This window comes from Notolepis coatsorum (assembly GCF_963971535.1).
Source record: "Notolepis coatsorum genome assembly, chromosome: 1".
In the NCBI taxonomy this organism is placed as follows: domain Eukaryota; kingdom Metazoa; phylum Chordata; class Actinopteri; order Aulopiformes; family Paralepididae; genus Notolepis; species Notolepis coatsorum.
The window spans coordinates 194,862,642-194,890,592 of record NC_140165.1 but is presented as its reverse complement, the minus strand read 5'-3'; the positions used below and the strand labels follow the sequence as shown (position 1 = coordinate 194,890,592).

General features: G+C 41.6%; 1 protein-coding gene across 4 annotated transcripts in view; it reads right to left on the bottom strand.

Moving 5' to 3' along the window:
* The window catches only part of relt (RELT TNF receptor), a 178,389-nt gene that overhangs the window by 34,960 nt on the left and 115,478 nt on the right, over positions 1-27,951 (bottom strand). The window contains exons 1-6 of one of the 4 annotated variants that reach the window (XM_084324733.1): positions 26,733-27,121; positions 23,065-23,139; positions 20,505-20,600; positions 18,458-18,642; positions 18,015-18,067; positions 12,056-12,322 (exon numbers count right to left, since the gene is read on the bottom strand). In XM_084324733.1, coding sequence (XP_084180859.1) covers positions 12,056-12,322; positions 18,015-18,067; positions 18,458-18,642; positions 20,505-20,600; positions 23,065-23,109 — 646 coding nt within the window. In that variant the 5' untranslated portion in view covers positions 23,110-23,139; positions 26,733-27,121. Of the gene's footprint in view, positions 1-12,055; positions 12,323-18,014; positions 18,068-18,457; positions 18,643-20,504; positions 20,601-23,064; positions 23,140-23,688; positions 23,720-26,732; positions 27,122-27,951 lie in introns of those variants that run through there. The other 3 variants (XM_084324735.1, XM_084324734.1, XM_084324736.1) reach the window with 3 other exon arrangements.

Genomic DNA, 27,951 nt, shown 5'->3' with positions numbered 1-27,951 from the left:
GCTCAGCAGGTACTGACATGTTAGACAGTAGGGTACTTTGTCTCGCAGCTGACCACATTTCCGGTCCCATTTGTCACATAGTAAAGCAATGTCTAGCTGATGGTATATATCCAAACATTTGGAAGCCTGGAAGGCAAAATAATTCCCAATACCTAAAAACAGCAGATTAACATTTAGTGGGCAGAACAGCAGACCCATCACTATTCTACCAGTACTTAGTAAATTGATGGAGAGAATTGCCCATTCACAAATACAAAAATACTTTTACTGTAATGGTCTCAATACTATATTTCAACACGCTTATAGACATAACTACTCCACTTTCTCTGCCCTCACACAAATGACTGATGACTGGTTAAAGCAGATGGATAACTCAAAGATAACGGGTGCAGTACTACTGGATTTTAGCGCAGCAATCGATGTGATAGACCACAAACCTTTAAGTCTGCACGTTTATTCTGTCAATTGTGTGCTGATTTTATGCCTATGTTAATTTTATACTAATTGCTGTGGGGCACTCTGGACTGTGGTCCATGTGTGAGAAAAATAACGATATAGATAGTTATTATTATTTATTATTGTTATATTGTAGAAATGTGTGCATTTAAATGTATGTAAAGTCTCGACAACATTGAAAATGAGGGTGACCTCAATTGTCTTTTCGAGAATAAAGGTTTGAATGAATGTACCACTACGCTTTGCTTGCTTCATATTACAGCTGTATATGTACCACTACACTTTGCTAGCTTCATATCACAGCTGTGTACATGTACAGTACCACTACACTTTGCTAGCTTCATATCACAGCTGTGTACATGTACCACTACACTTTGCTAGCTTCATAGCACAGCTGTGTATATGTACCACTACACTTTGCTAGCTTCATATCACAGCTGTGTACATGTACCACTACACTTTGCTAGCTTCATAGCACAGCTGTGTATATGTACCACTACACTTTGCTAGCTTCATAGCACAGCTGTGTATATGTACCACTACACTTTGCTAGCTTCATATCACAGCTGTGTACATGTACCACTACACTTTGCTAGCTTCATAGCACAGCTGTGTATATGTACCACTACACTTTGCTAGCTTCATATCACAGCTGTGTACATGTACCGCTACACTTTGCTAGCTTCATAGCACAGCTGTGTATATATGTACCACTACACTTTGCTAGCTTCATATCACAGCTGTATATGTACCACTACACTTTGCTAGCTTCATATCACAGCTGTGTACATGTACCACTACACTTTGCTAGCTTCATATCACAGCTGTATATGTACCACTACACTTTGCTAGCTTCATATCACAGCTGTATATGTACCACTACACTTTGCTAGCTTCATATCACAGCTGTGTATATATGTACCACTACACTTTGCTAGCTTCATATCACAGCTGTGTATATATGTACCACTACACTTTGCTAGCTTCATAGCACAGCTGTGTATATGTACCACTACACTTTGCTAGCTTCATATCACAGCTGTGTACATGTACCACTACACTTTGCTAGCTTCATATCACAGCTGTGTACATGTACCACTACACTTTGCTAGCTTCATATCACAGCTGTGTACATGTACCACTACGCTTTGCTAGCTTCATAGCACAGCTGTGTACATGTACCACTACACTTTGCTAGTTTCATATCACAGCTGGGCAAATTAACATAGACTCAAATGAAATATGCCAACCAGACCTGGTGCCTGGGTGGATGAAGTGACTGACTTACACACATGGTTCTGAAACAACATACTATAGAGAGATGACAAGAGTTTGACAGTGTATACATAGTGTAAAATAGTATATATAGTGTATTGTAGTATATATAGTGTATTGTAGTATACATAGTGTATTGTAGTATACATAGTGTGTTGTATACAGTGGGTACATTAATTAACTAAACGTCTCAGCTTAACATGTTGCTCAGTTCTGCTCACTTTGAGCCTCTCAGAGCACTGCTGAGCACTTTGTGACTAAACTCAGAATAGAAGACCTACTCTTACATCTGTCACATGCAGACAAGTCACACAAGTCATTCAGCAACAGAGCACAATGTTAAGTGATTCAAAACTCACAATGAGCATTCAGTTACTTAAAGCACCCAGTGTCTCTCCTACTGATATCACAGAGGGCATGTGGGAGAGCAGAGAATATGTCACCATAGAAACCCCCCACCAGCCATCCCATAATAACAGCAGAATAGCTCAGTCAGCACCATGCTCCAACAGCCCTGTTGAAACACAGATAACTGTGTGTGTGCATGCATGCATGTGTGAATGCATTTACGTCTCTCTGTGTAAGTGTTGATGAGGTGTTGTTACGCCGTAACAATAACGCTGTCTCCATAGCAACTGTTGCTATGAGGACAACGGTAGGAGAATAGAGAGGAGAAGATAGATGAGGGGAGAGAAGAGTTGATTGATTGATTGAATTTATTGGACAATCTAAAATTACATACAATACTGATACACAACATGTACAGCCATCACATATCACATCACACATAAGAGAGCAGGAGAGGAGAAGATAGAAGAAGAGAGAGGAGAAGAGAGATGAGGGGAGATAAGAGAGCAGAAGATAGAAGGATAGGAGAAGAGAGTGGGGGAGAGGAGGAGAGAGGGGAGAAGAGAGGGAAAAGAGATGAGGTTGGGGCCTGATGATTGAATAATTGATCTGGAAAAAGAGAGATGGACTACTGGGTCGTGTCATGTTCAGCTGAGAGGAAAGAGAGAGAGAGAGAGAGTGGGCGAGAATTTCCCCTTGGTAAGAGCTCAGGTTTCACAACACTCAGAGAGAGAGAGGGAGAGAGAGAGGGAGAGATAGTCAGAGAGAGGGGGACAGATAGAGAGGGAGAGAGAGATAGAGAGAGATAGAGAGAGAGAGAGAGAGAGAGAGAGAGAGAGAGAGAGAGAGAGAGAGAGAGAGAGAGAGAGAGAGAGAGAGAGAGAGAGAGAGAGACCGAGAGAGTAGGCGAGAGTTTCCCCGTGGTACAGAAAGAGCTCAGGTTTCACAACACTCCAAGAGAGAGAGAGACAGAGACAGATAGACACAGAGAGAGAGAGAGAGAGAGAGAGACAGACAGACAGAGAGAGAGTGAGAGAGAGCGAGAAACAAGAGAGACACAGAGATAGAGACAGAGACACAGAGAGAAAAAGAGAGGTAGAGAGATAGAGAGACATACTGTGGCTGTGGTTTTTGTGTCCCCATATATATATGTCACGTGTGTGTGTATGTATATATATATATATATATATATATTATATGGTCTGTTGGATATATACCTAGTTACTCAACTAGGTGGAGAGATGTATGAATATATGATTCTTACTCATACATATATTCATAAGATAAGATAAAATAAGATATTCATTTATTGATCCCCTTGGGGAAATTCAGGTGTCATAGCAGCATGGGGGGTACAAGTATGGGCAGGGTAATAGTAGAAAGATATAAATATAAGCAATACAATTGTATCTGGGTATACAAATATGAGAAACTTACATAATATGCTGTATGCTGACAAAATGGAGGCACAAATGGCACAGAATGACACAAGGGGCTTATGGCGGGGACTGAGGACGATAACACCCAGAGTGCTTCACAGAGTCCATTATTCGTTCATACACAGTCATACCGGTGGTGGTAAGCTACAATTGCAGCCAGAGCTGCCCTGAGGCAGACTCACGGAAGCGTGGCGAATAATCATCGCCTACGGCCCCTCCGACCACCACCAACATTCATTCACATGCATACACATTCATACGAGGCAAGTAGGTTAAGTGTCTTGCCCAAGGACACAACGGCAATGGGATGGACATGGGCTTGAGCGGGATTCGAACCACCAACCCTTCGATCATTGGACGACCCGCTCTACCCCTGAGCCAAAGCCGCCCCACAAAGTCAGCGCCGCCTCAATGGGGAGCAACGCCTCTCTCGCGGACAAACTCAAGTCTTTCTACGCTCCGTTTGGTGCAGACAGTGGCGCCGCTAGCTCAACGGCTAGTGACATCACTGGCGCGCCGGCTGTTGTGGAGGGGGGGGCATCCGCGGGGGGGGCGGGGACACTCTCTCATTGTCGGTACACAGTGTGAGAAGAGCATTTATGCAGGTGAACACCAGAAAAGCTGCTGGCCCAGATGGAATAACAGGATGCATACTTAAATCATGTGCTAACCAGCTAGCCCCTGTGTTCACCACCATATTTAATCGATCCCTGGCGGAGTCAGTGGTCCCTGCCTGCTTCAAGATGTCTACCATTATCCCGGTACCAAAGAAACCCTCCCCAACAGGTCTCAATTACTACAGACCGGTGGCACTCACCTCTGTGGCCATGAAATGTTTCGAGAGGCTGGTCAAGGATCACATTTGTGCCTCCCTCCCCAGTGATATGGACCCTATGCAATTTGCATACAGGCCAAACAGGTCCACTGATGATGCGGTCTCCCAAGTACTGCACAGCACCCTCTCTCATCTAGACCGCCAGAAGGGGGGCTATGTGAGACTGTTGTTCATTGACTACAGCTCAGCGTTCAACACCATAGTTCCCACCAGACTGGTGGACAAGCTGATCGAGCTGGGTCTGAGCTCCGCTATGAGCGCCTGGATACTGGACTTTCTGAGCGAAACGCCCCAGGCGGTCAGGGTGGGGGGCCAGACCTCCAACACCATCACCCTGAGCATCGGGTCCCCCCAGGGCTGTGTTCTGAGCCCCCTGCTGTACTCACTATACACACATGACTGTGTGGCCAAGTTCAGCTCCAACTCCATAGTGAAGTTTGCGGACGACACAGTGGTGGTGGGGCTGATCTCGGACAACAACGAGAAGGCCTACCGGGAGGAGGTTGAGGTACTGGAATGCTGGTGCCAGGACAACAGCCTGCTCCTGAACATTGGTAAAACCAAGGAGCTGATCGTGGATTTTAGGAGGAGACAGCAGGAGACACACACACCACTGAGGATAAACAGGGCTACCGTGGACAGGGTGAGCAGCTTCAAGTACCTGGGGGTCCACATCTCACAGGACCTGACATGGACAACACACATAGACTCAGTCGTAAAAAAGGCGAAGCAGCGCCTCTACCACCTGAGACAGTTAAGGAAGTTCAGAGTATCTGGGAAGATACTCCAGTCCTTCTACTCCGGAGCTGTAGAGAGCATCTTGACTGGAAACATCACTGCCTGGTATGGAAACAGCACGGCACAGGACAAGAAGGCCCTACAGAGAGTGGTGCGCTCAGCCGAGCGTACCACGGGTATTGCACTACCAACCCTGCAGGTCCTATACAACAAGAGGTGCAAATCCAGAGCCTGCAGGATAATGAAAGACCCTCACCACCCCAACAACAGCCTGTTCATGCTGCTGCGGTCAGGCAAACGCCTGCGAACACCAGTAACTAGGACAGAGAGACTTCGGCTCAGCTTCTTCCCCCAGGCCATCAGAGCCTTGAACACTGAACTCTCCATGCACAAGCACACATGAGCACACACACAACACAGTGAACACACACACTGTACACGCTCACACACTAGCAGCCACTTTAACATGAGCACACACACACTCATGCTGCACACGCTCACACTTATGGTCACTTTACAGAAGGAACGGTCACTTTAAGAATAGTATAGTATAGCTTGAGATTGTAAAATATAGCATTGTATAGCAGTGTACATAAAGACCCAGTGCCTCATCCGTAGCTAACAGTGTATTGCACTACCACAGGACCTAGCATGTCCTACCATGCTCTGTAAATAACTCATGTACACCGATATGCCCTACTTTGTTACTTGTTATTGCACAATGTCGTTCTATTGGATTCTTATTATATATTACTATTGTAATTATGCACATCGTTGCGGGCAAGACCCCCGCATTTCATTGTATACTTGTATGCCGTGACAAATAAAACTCTTGTATCTTGTATCTTGTAATCCAGAGGGAAATTTAGCACCACAGATCGCTCACAATAAACATTTAGGTAGTCAAAAATAAGAATACACAGTCAAAGATATACATTCTAAGATATGTATATACATTCTGCCCTATTGGTTATGCTATAATGTACATTACAATAGGCAATAAAGAATTTGTATCTGAATATACAGTATAGTATGAGTAAGAGTAAAGTAAACAGTATACACAAGGTACCCTAATTGGCATGATATACGGTTGTAGTCCGTGCAGGTTTTGGTGGTAAGACACACTTAGTGGCCACACATTCCTAGTATATATATATATATATATATATATATATATATATATATATATATATATATATATATATATATATATATATATATATATATATATATATATATATATATATATATATATATATGTATAATATATTATATATATGAATATGGTCTGTTGGATATAGGTATACCTAGTTACTCAACTAAGTGGAGAGATGTATGAATGTGTATGTATATACATTGTTGTAAAATAATAATACATAATAAATGTAAAAATAAAAAATAAAATTAGAGCAGCTTCTCATCACAGTACCAGGTGGTTGTTGAATAGTTGGTAAAGTAAAAATTATAAGTTAGTATGTGCAAGAGCCAATTTACATGGTAAGGTGCCATATGCTATATTTTATGTATTTGGTTGGATTTATGTATTTATGTTGATTTCTGCCTGTATACAGCCATGCCTGCCAAATTCGGTTTATGGCATCAGTTCCCGTCTCTCACCAGTAGGTGACTTACTTAGCTACTTAACACATCCACCGCCAAAAACGGCTTACGACGGGTTTCAAGGTCATGTGAATTCCGCCATTCCACGGCGTAAGACGTTATTGAGATCATATTTCATTTTTCCGCCATGGTATTCATAATTCCCTCACCCAGCCTCGGCTGAGACAGTGGGACTCGGCACAACCGTGCAACGCTTCAATACTGACGCCTGGTGGATGATCGGGCGAGTTACAACCGGAAATGGATCTCTGGTGATCTCCGTGCATCTGGGAAATGCGTCCGGCAGGCACATATTGTTGCGGGACTCTAGACACACATCCGTGTATATGGATCGCTGCCATAACTCAATAATCGATATGATTTGGGCGTTTATTTCACCATACAAACCGGAAATGGATATAGTCGATCGCCATCAAATAAGTGGGATATTTTCCCTCCAGACAGACGAGAGCAAAGTGCCGCGACATGCGGCAAACAAACAGTGTGGTATGAAATTAAAACACCAGTTCAGTAAGTCATTCAAACCTTATCTTTACTTATATATGACTGTGACTGCACCACACATGTGAACAGTAACAATGCAATTAAACTGACGTCAAATCGGAGCAAAAAAAACTGAATCCGCTTCAAGAAGACGCAATACATTAGGTATATATATGTACTGACAAGCTGTTGTGGAAGGACAGCACATTCACTGAGAGACATTATACTACATGAGGGTAAGACATTTTAAGTAATTTAGTAAAATCTTAAAAACTGACTTGACTGCTGACTGACCAGCTGACTTGATTAAGGGGCGTGTTTAAAGTGGCCATTTTGTTTTTGTTGTTAAGTGACCCATTAAAGGCTGCTTCCTGCTTAAAAACAGCACTTGTGTACTGAGTGTGATATCAGAGCCCTGTCCCTGCTTAAAAGCAGAACCTCAGCCCTCCTGGAATCACTCTGTACTGACAAGCTGTTGTGGAAGGACAGCACATTCACTGAGAGACATTATACTACATTTACATTAACATTTACATTTAGTCATTTAGCTGACGCTTTTATCCAAAGCGACTTACAAGTTCTGTACGACAAGTCATCAGGAAGGGCACAACTCTATCAGCTGAGTAACAATGTTCATAAAGTGTTGAGTGCTACAGTGTAGGTTAGTTTATTAGGACAAGTGCATGACAGTAAGGTTAGTTAGGGTTAGATACTACATCAGGGTAAGACATTTTAAGTAATTTAGTAAAATCTTTAAAACTGACTTGACTGCTGACTGACCAGCTGACTTGATTAAGGGGCGTGTTTAAAGCGGCCATTTGTTTTTGTTGTTAAGTGACCGATTAAAGGCCAGGTGTTAGACAGAACTAATTAGTGAAGGAGATTTAAAGGCTTGCTGGCTTAGCGTTAGCGAAGCGTCGAGAAACGAAGAGGGACAAAGAGGACTTTTCCTGGAGTTCTGCGCAGAGGGATCCACCGATCCACCCAGTGCTAAGTACACCATAATCCTATATTTCCCTCCCACTCTGCTATTTCCCTACTATCTCGCTTCCTTCCTATAACCTTCTCCCTGCCACTCTTGACACCACAATGTGCCTCATACCTATATCCACAATCTGCTCCTCCAGAACAGATTCAACCCATCCACGGCAGTTTGCTAGCAACCCGGCTAATCTCTCCTACCCTCCTACAGCCACTAATACACCTGTCACAGTACGGGGAGGCTTATGGAATTGTCAATCAGCAGTCAAGAAAGCTGACTTCATTACTGCCTACGCCCATAGTCAAAATCTGCAGCTCCTGGCTCTAACTGAGACCTGGATAACCCCCAATAACTCATCAACACCTGCAGCATTATCTACAAACTATAACTTCACTCACACACCTCAACCCTCCAGACGGGGTGGAGGCACTGGCCTCATGACATCTCCTTCATGGGCTACAAACTTAACACCACTCCCAGAACGGTCACTCTCCTCCCTCGAATATCATGCAGTATCTGTCTCTAATCCTTTCAATCTCACCATTGTTACACTCTATCGCCCTCCAGGTCCCCTTGATCACTTCACAGATGAGCTGGACATGCTTCTAAGCTCCTTACCGGAAGATGGTACCCCTCTCCTTCTATTGGGCAACTTCAACCTGCCTGACTCATCTCAGTCGGTCCCAGTCGTCTCCCTCCTACAACAATTTGACCTGACTCCCACTGCCATGCCTCCCACCCACAAAGCAGTCAACTCCTTGGATCTCATATTTTCCCGTAACTCCAGCATCATTAACACCACGGTAACTCGCCTACATGTATCTGACCATTCCTTCATATCCTTCTCACTAACTCTCATGTTTACCCGAAAGGTCTTCACCCCAACTCAAACCGTCTCACTCAGATGCAACCTGCCCTCCCTATCCCCCTCCACCCTCTCCTCTGACATAATATCCGCTCTACCTTTGAGTGACACCTTCTCTGCCCTCCCCACAGAGATTGCAACCTCCACCCTCCTCTCAGCCCTTGCAACCTCCTTCGACAAGCTCTGTCCCCTCGTTGAGAAACCTGCCTGCCGTTCCCCACCCAGTCCATGGCTGACGGATGCAGTGAGAGAACAAAGACAGGTCCTGAGAGCGGCTGAGAGGAAGTATAGAAAGTCACGCCTCACTGCTGACAGACACATATCACAACCTCTTGTTAACATTCTCCAAAACCATTACTAATGCCAAAGCCATAGGATCGAGGCCTCTGCCAAGAATCTTCGCAAATTGCATGCTACCATGTCCTCCCTCCTCACTCCCCCTCCACCCCCTCCTCCCTCATCTTTTTCTGCCGAAGACTTTGCGATCTTCTTTGAGGAAAAAGTGGAGAACATCCGCAGCTCCTTCTCCCAACCCCCACCCATTCCAAACACTGAATCCAGAACCTCATCCTTCACTCTGTCATCTTTCTCTCTCATTACAGAAGCCGAGACCCTGACACTGGTAACGTCGAACCGTCCGACTACATGCCAGCTGGACCAGCTACCCTCCCCACTCCTCCAGACCATAGCACCAGACATCCTCCCATTCCTAACTGCAACCATCAAATCCTCCCCCCTGACCGACCTCTCCATCACAGTCAAGTATGCAGCTGTGACCGCGTCCCCGACCGCCAAGAACCTTGGTGTTGTCCTCGACGACCAGTTGAACTTCTCTGCTCACATCGCAGCAACAACCAGAACCTGCAGATTCCTCCTGAGCAACGTCAGAAGGATCCGCCCCTTCCTGACAAAAGAAGCCACCCAACTCCTCGTCCAATCAACAGTCATATCCCGCCTCGACTACTGCAACGCACTGCTAGCTGGCCTCCCGGCCACTGCCACCAAGCCTCTTCAACTCATTCAAAACGCAGCGGCCCGCCTGATCTCAAACCTACCGATGTCGGCCCATGTCACCCCACTTCTTAGGGACCTGCACTGGCTCCCCATTGCTGCACGTATCCGCTTCAAGGCCCTCGACCTAGCATACCGTGCGGCAAAGGGAACCGTTCCCGCCTACCTCCGGTCAATGGTCTCTAACTACACACCCTCAAGACCCCTACGCTCTGCATCTTCTGGCCACCTCAGACCTACTCCTATCCAAGCTCCGGGAGGGTCATCAAAGAGAAGCCGCCTATTCTCAGTCCTTGCCCCACAATGGTGGAATGAACTACCCACCCCAGTTCAGACAGCCGAATCCCGTCCAATCTTTCGCCGTCGACTAAAGACGCACTTCTTCAACCATTATCTGAAATAATAATAAAAAAAAAAAAAAATCTAACCCTAACTAACCTTACTGTCATGCACTTGTCCTAATAAACTAACCTACACTGTAACACGCAACACTTTGATGAATATTGTTACTCAGCTGATAAGAGTTGTACCCTTCCTGATGACCTGTCGTACAGAACTTGTAAGTCGCTTTGGATAAAAGCGTCAGCTAAATGACTAAATGTAAATGTAAATGTATATAAGAATTACAACAAGACATTCATTAACTCAATTAAAAATACAATTTGGCTTTTAATCATCTAAAGCTGGGCACAACACTAGACATGTTTTGCAAAACATTAAATATCTTTGGATCCGTTTGTGATAAAGACTTGCTTAGATTGTCATCTCAAAATTTTGTGTATCTCTCCGTCAGTGCGCAGAAGTAAAGAATAGAATCTTGAAATATTTAGATTGGTTGTTTTCTCTAGACTGCATCTAATCCGCTGTATCTATCTATTTATCATATATCTATGTCTGTCACTATAGCCAATGGAAATTCTAGAAATGGGCATGTGGACTGGGAGAACCAATGGAAAATTCCTATAGTTTCTCAATAGTCCAGTCCGCTCCACAGAACGGCAGTGTTTCAGCAGCGGTGCTGTGCCTCTTGCTCCCCCGGAACTTTTTATTTTATTTTTACATTTTAAAGTTAAATGCATCAATCTGGTGCACTTTGAGAGCAAAATAAAGAAGCTAGATCTATGATGAACTTTGTGCTCAAAACACAAAATCTACTAGACTGCAGTGCTTTCTCCCTGCAGCCTTTTTCCTCAGGTCAGTCTTTTACATTAAGCTGCGCCGCTGCTGAATGCATATAGGGGAAACACTGAACGGGCATCAGATAGAAGCACTGGTTGCGCTTAATGAAGGATAGATAGACCGATAGAGAGAGGCGCTTGTCTCTGGTTTTATAATAAACTGGCAAAAAGACAAAAGGTATAATGTTCAGTGCAAACATTTATTATAATGAAAAGTAGAAAAAACTGCTAGTCTAGTTTATTATGCCACCTATGCAGCTAGTTTATTTTTTAGCCATTTTCTGCCTCTGCCACAAATGTATGTCTTAGTTATAAGGTGGTCTGTCACAGAGTTAAAAATGTTTCACTATCAATTCATAAAATTAGCCATTGTTTTTGGTTCTCGCCCACCATATGATGGCTTGGAAAAAATTTGGCCTGAGGCCAAACTTAATTGCCGACCTGGTGTAGAGTGTAGTGTGTAGAGTGTAGTGTGGAGAGTTTAGTGTGTGTATTGTGTGTTGGTGGGAACTGTTTTCACTCAGTTATTCTAACATTGTGTTCTTGAGAAAACAGCCTGCGGGATACAATGACCCCTGACAGGTCAAAAGTCTGCTGCGCCCCCCCCCCCCCCCCCCCCCCTTCCCCACACACACACACACACGACCCGACACTGCCCTCTGGGCTTGGCTTGGCCTAATCAGGAATCTCATTGCCTGCCTGCCTGCCTGTCGCTCTCTCTCTGTCCTCTCTCTCCTATCTGGTATCTCTCTCACACCTACTTTCTGTGGAGTGCTGGTATCTCTCTCTCATCTTCTTTCTGTGGAGTGCTGGTATCTCTCTCACCTTCTTTCTGTGGAGTGCTGGTATCTTCCTCTCCTCCATCCTTCTCAGTGGAGCAGCGGTATCCTTTCTTCTTGAGGATGTTACATATGAGGATTCCCAGGAGTCCCATGACACAGAATATGGGGACGAGAGCGAAGACGGCATACTCTGCACTCTTCTCCTCTGCGCTGCGCACCGCAGTGCTGTTCACCAACCCCACCACCGCACCACCAGCCGGACCCTTACCAACTGTACGCACCGCCCGCACATGGGCAGGATGAGGAGGCACTGAAGGAGAGGAGAGGACAGAAGAGAGGAGGGGAGAAGAGAGAAGAGAAGAGAGGAGAAAAGAGAGAGGAAAGGATGAGAGAAGAGAGGAAAAGAGAAGAGAAGAGAAAAGAAGAAGAGAGGAGGAGAGAAGAGAGGAAAAGGGAAGAGAAGGGAAGAGAGGAAAAAAGGTGAGGAGAAGAGAGAAGAGATGAAAAGAGGAGAGGAGGAGAGAAGAGGAGAGAAGAGAGATAATAACAGAAAAGGAGAGAAGAGAAGAGAAGAGAAGAGAAGAGAAGAGAAGAGAAGAGAAGAGAAGAGAAGAGAAGAGAAGAGAAGAGGAGAGGAGAGGAGAGAAGAGAGGAAGGGAGAAGAGAGGAGAGCATAGGATGAGAGGAGAGGATGAGAGAAGAGACGATAAGAGAAGAGACGAGAAGAAGAGACGAGAAGAGGAGACTTCAAATTGTGAGGAAAATATCTCAAACCACTACACACAGACACACACACATGTGTATGTGAAATATGGGGACACTACTAACCCTAAACTTAAAGGAACTTTTTGGGAAATTAGATTATTTGCCATCTACCCTGGAGTTAGACAAGCAGATACCTACCCTTTACTTCTCTGTGCATGCATTAGGCATTGGGAACACCCGCACTGTTAGCCTAGCTTAGCATCATTCACTGGAAGTAGGTTCCAAATACAACTCCAATACTTTCCTGTAAACATGTTGTGACCTGTGTATGTACCACGTGGAGAAATACACATTTTAAATGAGACATTTTCGTTTTCTAAGCAGATACATACTCTGAATTTTGTTTTTGCCAAGCCACCATTTCACGCATCACCTATTATTTCTCCACGTGGTAAATACTAGGGATGGCACCGATCCGATACTCAGTATCGGTATCGGGCCGATACTGGTCAAATTCACAGGATCGGATATCGGAAAAACAGGAAGTATTTTCTGATCCGATACATGCCGTAAAGCGTGCCATCAGGTGAACAGTAGTAGCATGACAAGCGTTAGCGTTAGCTAAACGTGAGCGCCGCAGTCATGTCAGCTGTGTGGAGTTATTTTAAGCTCAAATAAGAAAAAGGCAAAACAGCCTGTGGTGTTATGTTAATGTGCGCGCTAATACGACACAGAGTACAGGCCACCATACTGGGGTCACAGACAGGTACTCAGGGCAGAGTAGATAATGGTGGAGCTAACAATAAAGACACTCACAATACAGAGGACTCACGTGTATACTTGTGGAATAACACGACACAGCCGAGTGTAATATCTGCAATGGAAGTATTTCTAGGGGTGGCAGCAACACTGGAAAACGTCACCACCACAGACTTAATTAAACACTTGCAGATTCATCATGGAAACGGAGTATGCCGAGTTTATACGTGCAACGAATGCCAAGAGGAAAGGTTTTGCCACAACTAACGTCACTGGAAAGTCAAGAGTTTTCAAGTCAAGAGTTTTATTTGTCACGGCATACAAGGCATACAGTGAAATGCGGGTGGTCATGCCCGCAGCGATTGTGCAATAATACAAGTAATAAGAGTAGGGATGTCCGATATTATCGACCTACCGATATTATCGGCCGATATCGGCATTAAAATGTGATATCGGAAAATATCGGTATCGGTTTTCAAAAAAAAATAAAAATAAAAAAATAAACTTATTTTTTTTACATTTCTATAACCTTTATTTACCCAGGCAAGCAAGTAAGAACAAATTCAGATTTTATTTATTGTCAAAAGTATGCATAATGTTGTGTTAATTCCACAACAAGAGATATGTAATGTTAATTACCTGAAATTATTCAGTTTTTTTTTTGAGGGGGGGAAACCCTGCATATATCGGTATCGGTTGATATCGGTATCGGAAATTAAGAGTTGGATAATATCGGTATAGGTAAAAAAGCCAATATCGAGCATCCCTAAATAAGAGTAATAAGACATAACAGGTATAATGTACATAAAAGTAAAAAAATCCATGTTAAAAGACATGCTAAGGGTCCTGCGATAGTGCAATACAGTGCGCTCTTACACCGACGGGAGCACCGGTGCCCCCAAAAGTCTGCCTTTAAATGAAGCAGAAGCGTTCAGTCAGTTTATGGTGGAAGAACACAATTTTTTTTCCAATGGCTTCTATGGGGTGATTCGGCTGAAGTATCACTCCGCAACTCCTCCCAGGGAGTATATAAGAGCTTTATTGGGAGTGAGCGAAAACTATTTTGTCAATGTTTGGCTAGAGCGGCGCTGATAGAAATATTTCCTCCCGGGAAAATAATGGCTTGAGCGCAGTTTCAAACTACGACGTAAGTACAATGTATACGTAATTGTTGGTAAAATTATATCATTTATACATTTGTATGATAGTATAGTGCTTCCGTGAGTTTTTTCCAATGTTTTTAGTAATGTTTTCATTTTAAAAAGCCTGTTTGGAAAATCACCGGGCTGTAGTAATTTTTTACCCAGCGTGAGAGGAGGCCGACTCGGCATCCAGTATTAGCTCGGTCACCCCTAATGAAGGCTAATGCTGGCTAACAAAAACTAGCGCAATAAACGACGACGCAAAGTATCGTTTATAGTGCATTTTTGGCCACCTTATAGCATTTGTACATTTGTATGACAGTGTATGATTTTTCTGACTTTTGGTAATGATTTTCACTATAAAAACATATTTCTAAAAGTCCGGAAGTGGATGAAATGGCTGTGATTAGCCTTGAGCTAACGGTCTTTGCCGAGGCATAATTGATGTATTTATTTAGCGAATGGAGTATTTAAAAATAGCCACATGTGATGTATTAATTACTGGGACATATTCGATATAAAATATATAAAATTTTATCAGCCCAGATGCGATGGATGTGTGGTTCCCCGAGATGTGCGGTTCAACACTGCCAGAGAGTAGGCGCTTGTGGATCAAACAAGCTAGCGCGAGATCCAGGCGTGAGGTGAGACAAAACTCTGCCTTATATGGAGGCAGAAGGGAGGCAGAGGAAATGGAGGAAGACAAGGCTCTAGGAAGAGAACGGGGTAAGTTTGAAGAAACATTTCAACACACATTAAATTATTTTTATGAATTAATATGTAATATGTAATAATATTTTTTTTTTTCACTAATTCATTCATAACTTTTGAACAATAGATGTGATTTCTAATCTGTCAGCTGTTTTATATTGCCAACAACATTGTCTACATTCCATACACTCTAATTTTCCCCATACCAAGTAAGGAAAGTGCTTGAAAATGTATTTCTATCTTCCAAGTTCATGTTCAACAAGTTATTTATGAATATTATATGAATAATAATAACAATAATAATGATGATAATCATACACATATTTTATATCATTGGAAAGCCCTAGTTGTTAGCTTCAAAATGGTACCAAATATGAGTTACTTTGAAATACCCACTAACAAATAATCCATCACAAACCCATGAAGGTCAAGCTCAGAATGGAACCGTATATGGGACCTTAGGGTTAAAAGGGTTAAGCTATGGATGAGGCACTGGGTCTTATGTACACTACTATACAATACTATACAATATACAGTTATACTATATATCCTTGTTCTATCTTGCTATATCCATCTATTACTATACCACTCCTGTTCTTTTTTTTTTAAAGTGACCTTTCCATTGTGTAAAGTGACCGTTGAGTGTGAGCGTGTGCAGCATGTGTGTGTGTGTGTGTGCGTGCTAAAGTGACTGTTAGTGTGTGAGCGTATACATTATGTGTGTTGTGTGTGTGCTCATGTGTGCTTGTGTGTGGAGAGTTCAGTGTTCAAGACTCTGATGGCCTGGGGGAAGAAGCTGAGCCGAAGTCTCTCTGTCCTAGTTGCTGGTGTGCGCAGGCGTTTGCCTGACCGCAGCAGCTTGAACAGGCTGTTGTTGGGGTGGTGGGGGTCTTTCATTATTCTGCAGGCTCTGGGTTTGCACCTCTTGTTATATAAGTCCTGCAGGGGTGGTAGTGCAATACCCGTAGTATGCTCAGCTGAGCACACCACTTTCTGTAGGGCCTTCTTGTACTGTGCCTTGCTGTTTCCATACCAGGCAGTGATGTTTCCAGTCAAGATGCTCTCTACAGCTCCGGAGTAGAAGGACTGGAGTATCTTCCCCGATACTCTGAACTTCCTTAACTGTCTCAGGTGGTAGAGGCGCTGCTTCGCCTTTTTTACGACTGAGTCTATGTGTGTTGTCCATGTCAGGTCCTCTGAGATGTGGACCCCCAGGTACTTGAAGCTGCTCACCCTGTCCACGGTAGCCCTGTTTATCCACAGTGGTGTGTGTGTCCCCTGCTGTGTTCTCCTAAAATCCACAATCAGCTCCTTGGTTTTACCAATGTTCAGGAGCAGGCTGTTGTCCTGACACCAGCGTGCCAGTACATCAACCTCCTCCCGGTAGGCCTTCTCGTCGTTGTCAGAGATCAGCCCCACCACCACTATGTCATCCGCAAACTTCACTATGGAGTTGGAGCTGAACCTGGCCACACAGTCATGTGTGTACAGTGAATACAGCAGGGGGCTGAGAACACAGCCCTGGGGGGACCCGATACTCAGGGTGATGGTGTTGGAGGTCTGACCCCCCACCCTGACCGCCTGAGGCCTCTTACTCAGAGAGTCCAGTATCCAGGCGCTCAGACCCAGCTCAATCAGCTTGTCCACCAGTCTGGTGGGGACTATGGTGTTGAACGCTGAGCATAGTCAATGAACAACAGTCTCACATAGCCCCCCTTCTGGCTGTCTAGGCGAGAGAGGGTGTTGTGTAGTACCTGAGAGACCATGTCGTCAGTGGACCTGTTTGACCTGTATGCAAATTACAAAGGGTCCATATCACTGGGGAAACCATTCAGAAGTGCGAGAAACTCCCTGCAGACGGTAACAAAGCAAAACTCTAACAGAGAAAATAACCGAATTTATTGTGCAGGACGACCAGCCCCTTTCTGTTGTTGAAAATGTAGAACGCTTAACTAGAAAACGCTTAACCTCGCTTCATGTTGCCAAACCAGCATTTTATCTCCGACATGGCTATCCCAAATAAGTACAATGTTGTGTTTCTTTTTCAAATGTAGCCAAGAGTAAAGACCATAACCCTATAAAAACAGCAGTCAAAGTGTATATTTTCAGCACTACGTTTGTTTACCAATGATTTTAAAATCGTGTATTTGTTTCACAGTTTTAACACGATGTTTTATAGATGGCTAGGTTAAACACAGGTTTTAGTTTTTAAGATGGGGGGGGGGGGTAGGATCGGTATCGGATCGGTATCGGCCGATACTCAAGGTTGTGATATCGGTATCGGACATGAAAATGTGGTATCGTGCCATCCCTAGTAAATACACAGGTCACAACATGTTTTGGAGTTGTATTTGGAGTGTATTTCATGACTGTTGGGAACTAGGCTACATGGAGGAACCTACTTGCAGTGAATGACGCTAAGCTAGGCTAACGGTGCGGGTGTTCCCAATGCCTAATGCATGCACAGAGAAGAAAATGGTATGTATCTGCTTGTCTAACACCAGGCTAGATGACTAATAAGCAATTTCCCAAAAAGTTGGGGTGTTCCTTTAAACCTTGCAGTACAAAAGCTTGTCAAACAAACTCAGGATGTCAAACATTTCCTAATTTGGCAGCCTGTCCTGAATTGTGTGGAGTCTTGAAATTGTACGAGGTACACTCACACACACCCACACCTTTACTTACCTTTCACACAGGGAATGGGAGTAAAGATCTTCCTTAAGGCAGTAGGTTGAAATCTATAAAACAATAACACACATGTTCAACAACAACAACAATGACAACAACAGCAGCAACAGCAACAACAGCAAAAACAACAACAGCAGCAGCAACAGCAACAACAGTAGCAACAGCAGCAACAACAACAGTAGCAACAGCAACAACGACGACAACAGCAGCAGCAACACCAACAACAGCAGTAGCAACAACAACAGCAACAGCAGCAACAACAACAACAGGAACAACAACAGTAACAACAACAGACAGACAGACAGACAGACACAGGCAGGTGTGCAGATACACAGACAGACAGACAGACAGACATACATACATACAGACAGACAGATATGCAGATACACAGACAGACAGATATGCAGATATAGAGTGACAGCTGACAGATTAAGTCTTACCCAGGCAGACATTCTCCACAGGTGGCATCAGAGTTCAAGGTACCAGGGGTCGTGACCTTTCTCCTAAATGCCATGCAGGATGAGTGTTGGCGGCACAACTCAGAGTCCAAGCTGTCTGAGAACATCCCTGGTGGACAGGTCTGACATTGTATGTCCTCCTCTGGGACAGGAAGACTCCCACAGGCCTGGGGAGGAATCAGTTAAAGACCTGATCAATACATATATTACAACTACAATCTGATCAATACACCTAGTACAACTACAATCTGATCAATACACCTAGTACAACTACAGTCTAATCAATATTTCTAGTACAACAAGAGTCTGCTCAGTGCTTACTGATCAATACACCTAGTACAGCTACAGTCTGATCAATATATCTAGTACAACACAAGTCTGATCAGTGATCAATACACTTAGTACAACAATAGTCCGATCACTGATCAATACACTTAGTACAACAATAGTCTGATCACTGATCAATACACTTAGTACAACAATAGTCTGATCACTGATCTATACACATAGTACAACAAGAGTTTGATCAGTGATCAATACACATAGTACAAGAGTCTGATCAGTGATCACTGATCAATAAACCTAGTACAACAAGAGTCTGATCACTGATCAATACTTAGTACAACAATAGTCTGATCACTAACCAATACACTTAGTACAACAATAGTCTGATCACTGATCAATACACCTAGTACAACAAGAGTTTGATCAGTGATCAATACACATAGTACAACAATAGTCCGATCACTGATCAATACACTTAGTACAACAATAGTCTGATCACTGATCAATACACTTAGTACAACAATAGTCTGATCACTGATCAATACACCTAGTATAACAAGAGTCTGATCAGTGATCACTGATCAATACACCTAGTACAACAGGAGTCTAATCACTGATCAATACACTTAGTACAACGAGAGTCTGATTAATAGTACTACTCTGCGTCTGGCTGTCCTGACCTGTTTCTCTGTGACCTGCTCCTCAATGACCTGCTCCTCAATGACCTGCTCTTCAATGACCTGCTCTTCAATGACCTGCTCCTCAATGACCTGCTCCTCAATGACCTGCTCCTCAATGACCTGCTCCTCAATGACCTGCTCTTCAATGACCTGCTCCTCAATGACCTGCTCCTCAATGACCTGCTCCTCAATGACCTGCTCCTCAATGACCTGCTCTTCAATGACCTGCTCCTCAATGACCTGCTCCTCAATTACCTGCTCTTCAATGACCTGCTCCTCAATGACCTGCTCCTCAATGACCTGCTCCTCAATGACCTGCTCCTCAATGACCTGCTCTTCAATGACCTGCTCTTCAATGACCTTCTCCTCAATGACCTGCTCCTCAATGACCTGCTCCTCAATGACCTGCTCCTCAATGACTTTAGCAGCTCTTAGCCTATTTTACAGTTTTCTTGTATTGTTTTCTTTATTTCTTGTGTAATATAAGACACGAAAGAAAGAAAGAAAGAAAGAAAGAAAGAAAGAAAGAAAGAAAGAAAGAAAGAAAGAACGAACGAACGAACGAACGAACGAACGAACGAACGAACGAACGAACGAACGAACGAACGAAAGAAAGAAAGAAAGAAAGAAAGAAAGAAAGAAAGAAAGAAAGAAAGAAAGAAAGAAAGAAAGAAAGAAAGAAAGAAAGAAAGAAAGGTATCTCTCTCTTTCTCTCTCCCTGAGGGTGGGAGAAAGACAGAGAGGGGGAGAAAGTGGTTATACAGTATATGTGGGGAGAAAAGTCAGTGTGCAGTATTAGCTGCAAAATATGTAGATTGTCATACAATAAGAGAACAAGCTCTGTAATACATGTGTGTGGGTCTGTAAAATTATTACCAATAAAACCTATTTTGAATTTGAATTTGAGAGAAGGTGGGAGCAGTTTAGAGAGAGAGAGAGAGTGGGAGCAGTGTAGAGAGAGAGAGATAGTTAAAAAGAGACAGAGAGAGATATGTTTGATGTTATTTATTAAAACAGTCGAGGAAAACCCTCCTGACAACCTTCACTCTCAAACACTAAATCACCTGAGACGGCTGCTGGCCAGCAGGACATTTCAGACACACACACTCCTCCCCCGACTGACACCATACCACTGCAGTCCTGCCTCCACATCCAAACACCTGAAACACACACAAAGCAGTGATAACTTTTTAAGTATCATACAACTACTAGTAACAATAAAACATACTAGTAAATATATTTATAAACTATACTACAGTGTATATATTTATGAAACATACTAGTGTATATATTTATAAAACATACTACAGTGTATTTATTTATAATAATAATAATAAATAATAATAACAACTGTATTTATATAGCACCATTCATACAGATTGCAGCTCAAAATGATTTACACAAAAAACTAAACAAAAGGATAAAAAAAAGAATAATAATAATAATAATAATAATAATAATAATAATAATAATAATAATAATAATAATAATAATAATAATAATAATAATAATAATAATAATAAAGATAATAATTATAAACACATTAATAAGGATGGAAATGATAAGACATTAAAGTGATAAGAATAGTAATAAAACAATTATATGCAAAATTTGCTAAATGAGACAAACAGTAAGACAATAAGATAAGACAATTAAAAATTACAAATACAATAATAATAAAGATTGAAAAGTAAAATAGTTATAATAATAATAATAATAATAATAATAATAATAATAATAATAATAATAATAATAATAATAATAATAATAATAATAATAATAATAATAATAATAATAATAATAATAATAATAATAATAATAATAATAATAGCTAAATTAGACAGTAAACAATAAGAAAAAAATTTATAACTGTAAAATAAGACATACAAAAATAACAAATACAATTATCAAAACGACATAAAATAATGATAAAAATGATAAAATATTTAAGTAAAAATGATAGAAATAAAGAAAAATAAGATAATAATAAATTTTTAAAAGCTAGTTTAAAAAGGTACGTTTTGAGCTGTTTTTTAAAAGTGCCAACCGAGTCTGCTGTCCTAATGACCTGCGGGAGTGTTCCACAGTTTTGGGGCGTAGTAGCTGAAAGCACTCTCACCACATTTTTTTTTACAATGGGTACATTAACACAATGGCCGCCAAGAACGAGTTAACTCGTTATAGCCCGCCAATCGTTGGCCGCCAACAACGAGTATACTCGTTATTATGATCGTTATTTCTTTTATTCGCTATTACCATTCATAATTCATCCTGCTATGGTGTAGGACTGTGTTGCACTCTGTCTGAGACCGCAACGGTGCGATACCGCCGCCTAACACCTTGCGGCCGCTATTGCACTCAATTTGAAACTATGTGGTTTGTTTTCCTGGCCGAGCTGCAGCGTGTAGGCGGGGTCTAAACACTCCAGCAAGACAAGCACTTATAACGATGCATCGACGAGGTTCCCCCCCCGTTCATTTTCTTTGGTGGATAACGTGGGACACACTACCACAACCAGTATTTGGAATGGCGATCAGATAATTGGATTATTCTTTTTGCAGTACATCATAGACAAGGTAAGGACTATATATTATCAATCTTGCGTTGATCCGATAATTTTTATCCCGCGATCGCAGCGTGTGTGTCTGTGTGTGTGCCATTGGCTACGAGCAAAGCATAGAGGGCCGGTTCCCCCCCCCCCTTTCGTGCATGCATGATGAAACATAATACCGATAATCTAGTGTTGATTTAAGATTGATTCAATAATCAGGCGAGAAATGGCAATGTGTTTAGTGACGGAGTTCCCTGGGATTACACAGGATCACTTTACAATATACTCATATTCACCACGGTATAAAACGGAAATGTATGGATGAAAAAATTATCAGTTTTTTGCATGTTGACCGGAAGAAACTCACTGACAATCGACGGTGTTATTAGATCCATAGCTATAATATTTAATATAGTTTTAGCACTACAAACACCGGCATTTACCCCCATTGCATTACAGCACTGGCACAAACGGCCATACGCCCACAGCGACCTCTGGCGGTCAATGTGTTAAGGAGGCCGGCTGTGGTCGATCTATGTTATGAAACATACTACAGTGTATATATTTATAAAACATACTACAGTGTATTTATTTGTGAAACATACTACATTGTATATATTTATAAAACATACTACAGTGTATTTATTTGTGAAACATACTACATTGTATATATTTATAAAACATACTACAGTGTATTTATTTGTGAAACATACTACATTGTATATATTTATAAAACATACTACAGTGTATTTATTTATGAAATATACTACTGTATATATTTATAAAACATACTACAGTGTATATATTTATAAAACATACTCAGTGTATATATTTATGAAACATACTACATTGTATATATTTATGAAACATACTACTGTATAATATATACTTTACAACTGTGACTTAACCACAGAGGACAGACTTGAGTTAGGTTTGCTTCATGGACTATTCTATCCAGTATCTAACTAAGTAAATATAGAAACCACAGTATTACTTTAAGACTCACTCAAGACTCACTTTAATTCTGATTAAAAGTGCCCACACTAAGACACAAAGACACACGCACTCTGTACCGTGAGGAGGAGGAAAGCTGAGCAGCAGAGGTGGTTCCTCATCATCTTCAAGGTTTTCTGCTATGAACATAAGATCTGAAATATATATATAATAGAATATATATCTATTAATATAATATATAATATAATATATAACATCATCTTCAAGGTTTTCGGCTATGAACATACCATCTGGAAGACAACATAATACAATGTTTCCCACAGGATTTTCAGAGACTATGGGGGGTGAACCTCCGACCCTCTAGGGGTGTCCGGGGGCATGCCCCCCCGTATTTTTTGTGTTGTTGTACATTTTAAAGTTAAATGCATCAATCTGGTGCACTTTGAGAGCAAAATAAAGAGACTAGATCTATGATGAACTTTGTGCTCAAAACACAAAATCGACTAGACTAGTGCTTCCCAATCCTCTCCTCGAAGCACCCCAGCCGTTCAATGTATTTGTTAAATTCCACCACCAGCACACCTGATTCAACTTAACTAGCCCTTTATTAGTTGAATCAGGTGTGCTGGTGGTGGAATTTAACAAATACATGGAACGGCTGGGGTGCCTCGAGGAGAGGTTTGGGAACCACTGGACTAGAGCATACATTTGAGCCATCAAAGAAATGAAGCAAAAGTGGTTACCTGTGTTAAAAAATACGTTTTTTTTCCCCTTTAAAAAAAGAAATTACATTTATTTTTTTTGGTTCATTATACAACGGTGGTGGGACTAATTAGAGGCGGGCCGCCACAGTCTAGGTAATTAATGGGAAACACATATAATATATATCTATAATATAATATAATATATAACATCATCTTCAAGGTTTTCCTTTAAAACAAGAAGCCTATTGAGCAGAAACTTGGACACAATCTGAATCATATCTGTTCGTGTTCAGTAAATCTAAGTCGCACACACACACACACAGAGAGAGAGAGAGAGAGAGAGAGAGAGAGAGAGAGAGAGAGAGAGAGAGAGAGAGAGAGAGAGAGAGAGAGAGAGAGAGAGAGAGAGAGAGAGAGAGAGAGAGAGAGAGAGAGAGAGAGAGAGAGAGAGAGAGAGAGAGAGAGAGAGAGAGAGAGAGAGAGAGAGAGAGAGAGAGAGAGAGAGAGAGAGAGACATACACACACACACAGTGAAAAACACTGTGATGAGTATGATATGGCATGTAGTAAACAGCAGTTATTTCTGGGTTTGCCATGGATGGAGAAACATCAGGCTAAGCAGCAGTTTACAGTCATGTTAACCAGTTCAGACCTACAACAGCCCTGTCAATGTCTCCTAGAGGAAAACACTGAACCCCTACCTGCCCCAGGGGTACTGACCTCTGACCCCCTGGTGAAATATCTATATGTGTGTCTCAGAGAGAAAGATTAATGTCTACATGTATGTGTCTCAGAGAGAGATATTAATGTCTACATGTGTGTCTCAGAGAGAGATGGTGAAATGTCTGCATGTACGTGTGTCTCAGAGAGATATTAATGTCTACATGTAGGCCTACTGTATGTGTGTCACAGAGAGAGAGATGGTGAAATCTTCCTTTAAAACTAATATTACATTACTGAATCTTCCCTTTAAAATAAATATTACATGACTGAATCCTCCCTTTAAAACAAATATTACATGACTGAATCCTCTCTTTAAAACAAATATTACATTGCTGAATCTTCCATTTAAAACAAATATCACATTACTGAATCTTCTCTTTAAAACTAGTACTACCACTACTGAATCTTCTCTTTAAAACCAGTGCTACTACTACTGAATCTTCTCTTTAAAACTAGTACTACCACTACTGAATCTTCTCTTTAAAACTAGTACTACCACTACTGAATCTTCTCTTTAAAACCAGTGCTACTACTACTGAATCTTCTCTTTAAAACAAGTGCTACTACTACTGAATCTTCTCTTTAAAACAAGTACTACCACTACTGAATCTTCTCTTTAAAACCAGTGCTACTACTACTGAATCTTCTCTTTAAAACTAGTACTACCACTACTGAATCTTCTCTTTAAAACAAGTACTACCACTACTGAATCTTCTTTTTAAAATTAGTGCTACTACTACTGAATCTTCTCTTTAAAACTAGTACTACCAATAAGGAATCGTCTCTTTAAAACCAGTATTACCACTACTGAGTCTTCTCTTTAAAACTAGTACTACCACTACTGAATCTTCTCTTTAAAACTAGTACTACTACTACTACTACTACTACTGAATCTTCTCTTTAAAACTAGTACTACCACTACTGAATCTTCTCTTTAAAACGAATATTTCATTACTAAACCTTCTTGTTAAAACTAATATGACTGAATCTTCCCTTTAAAACAAGTACTACCACAACTGAATCTTCTCTTTAAAACGAATATTACATAACTGAATCTTCTCTTTAAAACTAGTAAATATTCTCTTTAAAAGTAGTACTACCACCACCACCACTGAATCTTCTCTTTAAAATTACTATTATATTACTTAATCTTCTCTTTAAAAGTAGTACTACCACTACTGAATCTCCTCTTTAAAACAAATATTACATTGAAATAAACTTGGTAGATTTATGAAATTAATGAATGATTAGATTAATACAGTTGATCTCTACAGTGCTGCTCTCTACTGTTTTTTTTCTCTACCTCCCTCTCCTCTCTCCTTTGTCACTTTCTCCCTCCTGCTCTCAATACGTTTTTCCTTTTCTCTCTCCTCTCCTCCTTTCTTCTCTCCTACCAATTCTCTCCTCTCCTCCTCATTTCTCCTCTTATTGTCTCCTATCCTCTCTTCTCCCCTCTTCTCTCCTCTCTTCTGTCCTCCTTTCCTCTCTTCTCTCCTCCCCTCTCTTCGCTCCTCTCTACTGTCCTCTTTTCTCCTCAGCTCCTATCTGTTCTCCAAGTATTTAAATAATGTATTGACCCACACACTCCTTGAATGAATGAATGAATGAAAACTTTATTTAACAGATTGCAGAATGGGTACAATACAGTACGGCTCAATACATACAATTGTTAAGGGGATGCAGACCTGAGAAAGACGTTTGTCTTGTTTCCATCAGGGTCCCCCATTTTCAATTCATATAGACATTTATGACATACATAACATACATGACAGCTCTGTTTCAATGAGGAATACTCACAATAACAATAACACATGTATACACTTTCTAACACAACATACATGCAATCAACCTTCTAACATAACGTACATGCAATAGACTTTCTAACACAACATATTCTTGTTTGAATGTTGCTCTAAAACACATGTCAACATGGACACATGACTCAGTCTACTGTAGTGGTTTTCATTGGTCACTGTAGCAGCAGAGCAGATATATTCCATTCTAAAGCTTCACAGAGAGGCTCCTCCTTCTGACTAATCAGAGGAGCTCAAATTAAACCTTGTTGGAATAAGAACTTGGAATAACCACTACATGTTGTGCTCATTCCAACAAAGTTCCATTTGAGCTTCTCTGATTGGTTAAAATGACTTTAGAATGAGTATCTCTGCTCTGCTGCTACACTGATCAATGTGAATCACTACAGACTAGTCAGTGTGTCACTGTTAACAAATAAAAACATCTTAAGACAGTAACTTTAAGTTAACTTCAACTGAGAGAGAGAAAGATAGACAGAATGAGATAAAGAGAGACTGAGAGACAGAGACATAGAAAAGGCGAGACAGAGAGAGAGACAAACTTACCCCAGACTTGCAGTAGTGGACTGAGTCAGTTGCCTTGGTAACGCACTGAGGATGCTATGCTGTTACAAAAACGCTGAGTCAGGAACTAATTATCTCTCTCTCTCTCTCTCTCTCTCTCTCTCTCTCTCTCTCTCTCTCTCTCTCTCTCTCTCTCTCTCTCTCTCTCTCTCTCTCTCTCTAAATTGTGACAACTAGCAACAATGACAGATACACACACAATTGAACTATTATAAAAATATAGATTTGAGAAAATATAGAAATTATCAAAAGAGTTTATATATTCTTAAGAGTAAAAGATAAATACAGAACGTAAAACAGTATAAAGCTATATTCTAAGAGAGAAACACGCACACAAACACACACACATACAGTACACAAACACACACACTTCAGACGTGCGTCTGACTGTCTGAATGGCTGACAGTGTACCTGTCTGTGACTTATATAGAGGCTCTGGCCATACCCACACAGTCCCACAGGCCACGCCCCCACAGTATTACACACACACACACATACAATCTTGTGTGTCTATATGTGTATTGGGGCTGGAACTCTTTTAATTATGCCATTCCTGTGTGTGTGTGTGTGTGTGTGTGTGTGTGTGTGTGTGTGTGTGTGTGTGTGTGTGTGTGTGTGTGTGTGTGTGTGTGTGTGTGTGTGTGTGTGTGTGTGTGTGTGTGTGTGTGTGTGTGTACTGACCACAGTGAGTGAAGGAGGGTGATCTTCTTGCTGACTAATTCATATTCTGCTGTGTGTGCATAAGGTCTGAACTGGCCTCACCCTCCATTACAATACACACACACACACACACACACACACACACACACACACACACACACACACACACACACACACACACACACACACACACACACACACACACACACACACACACACACACACACACACACACACACACACACACACACACACACACACACACACACACACACACACACACACACACACACACACACACACACACACACACACACACACACACACACACATATATATAGACACACAACCACAATTCCATATCACCAAGCCAAGAGCAAGCTATGCCTTTGAACAAACATAAACTAAAGTAAAAATGTAATGAGTTTATGATTTTGGACCTGCCAGGTTGTCGAGCCAATGACAGGCTAGCAAAGAATGATAGAAGATAAAACAAGAAAACAAAATAAAGGATAGGGAGAAGAGAGGGAAAAAGCAGCAG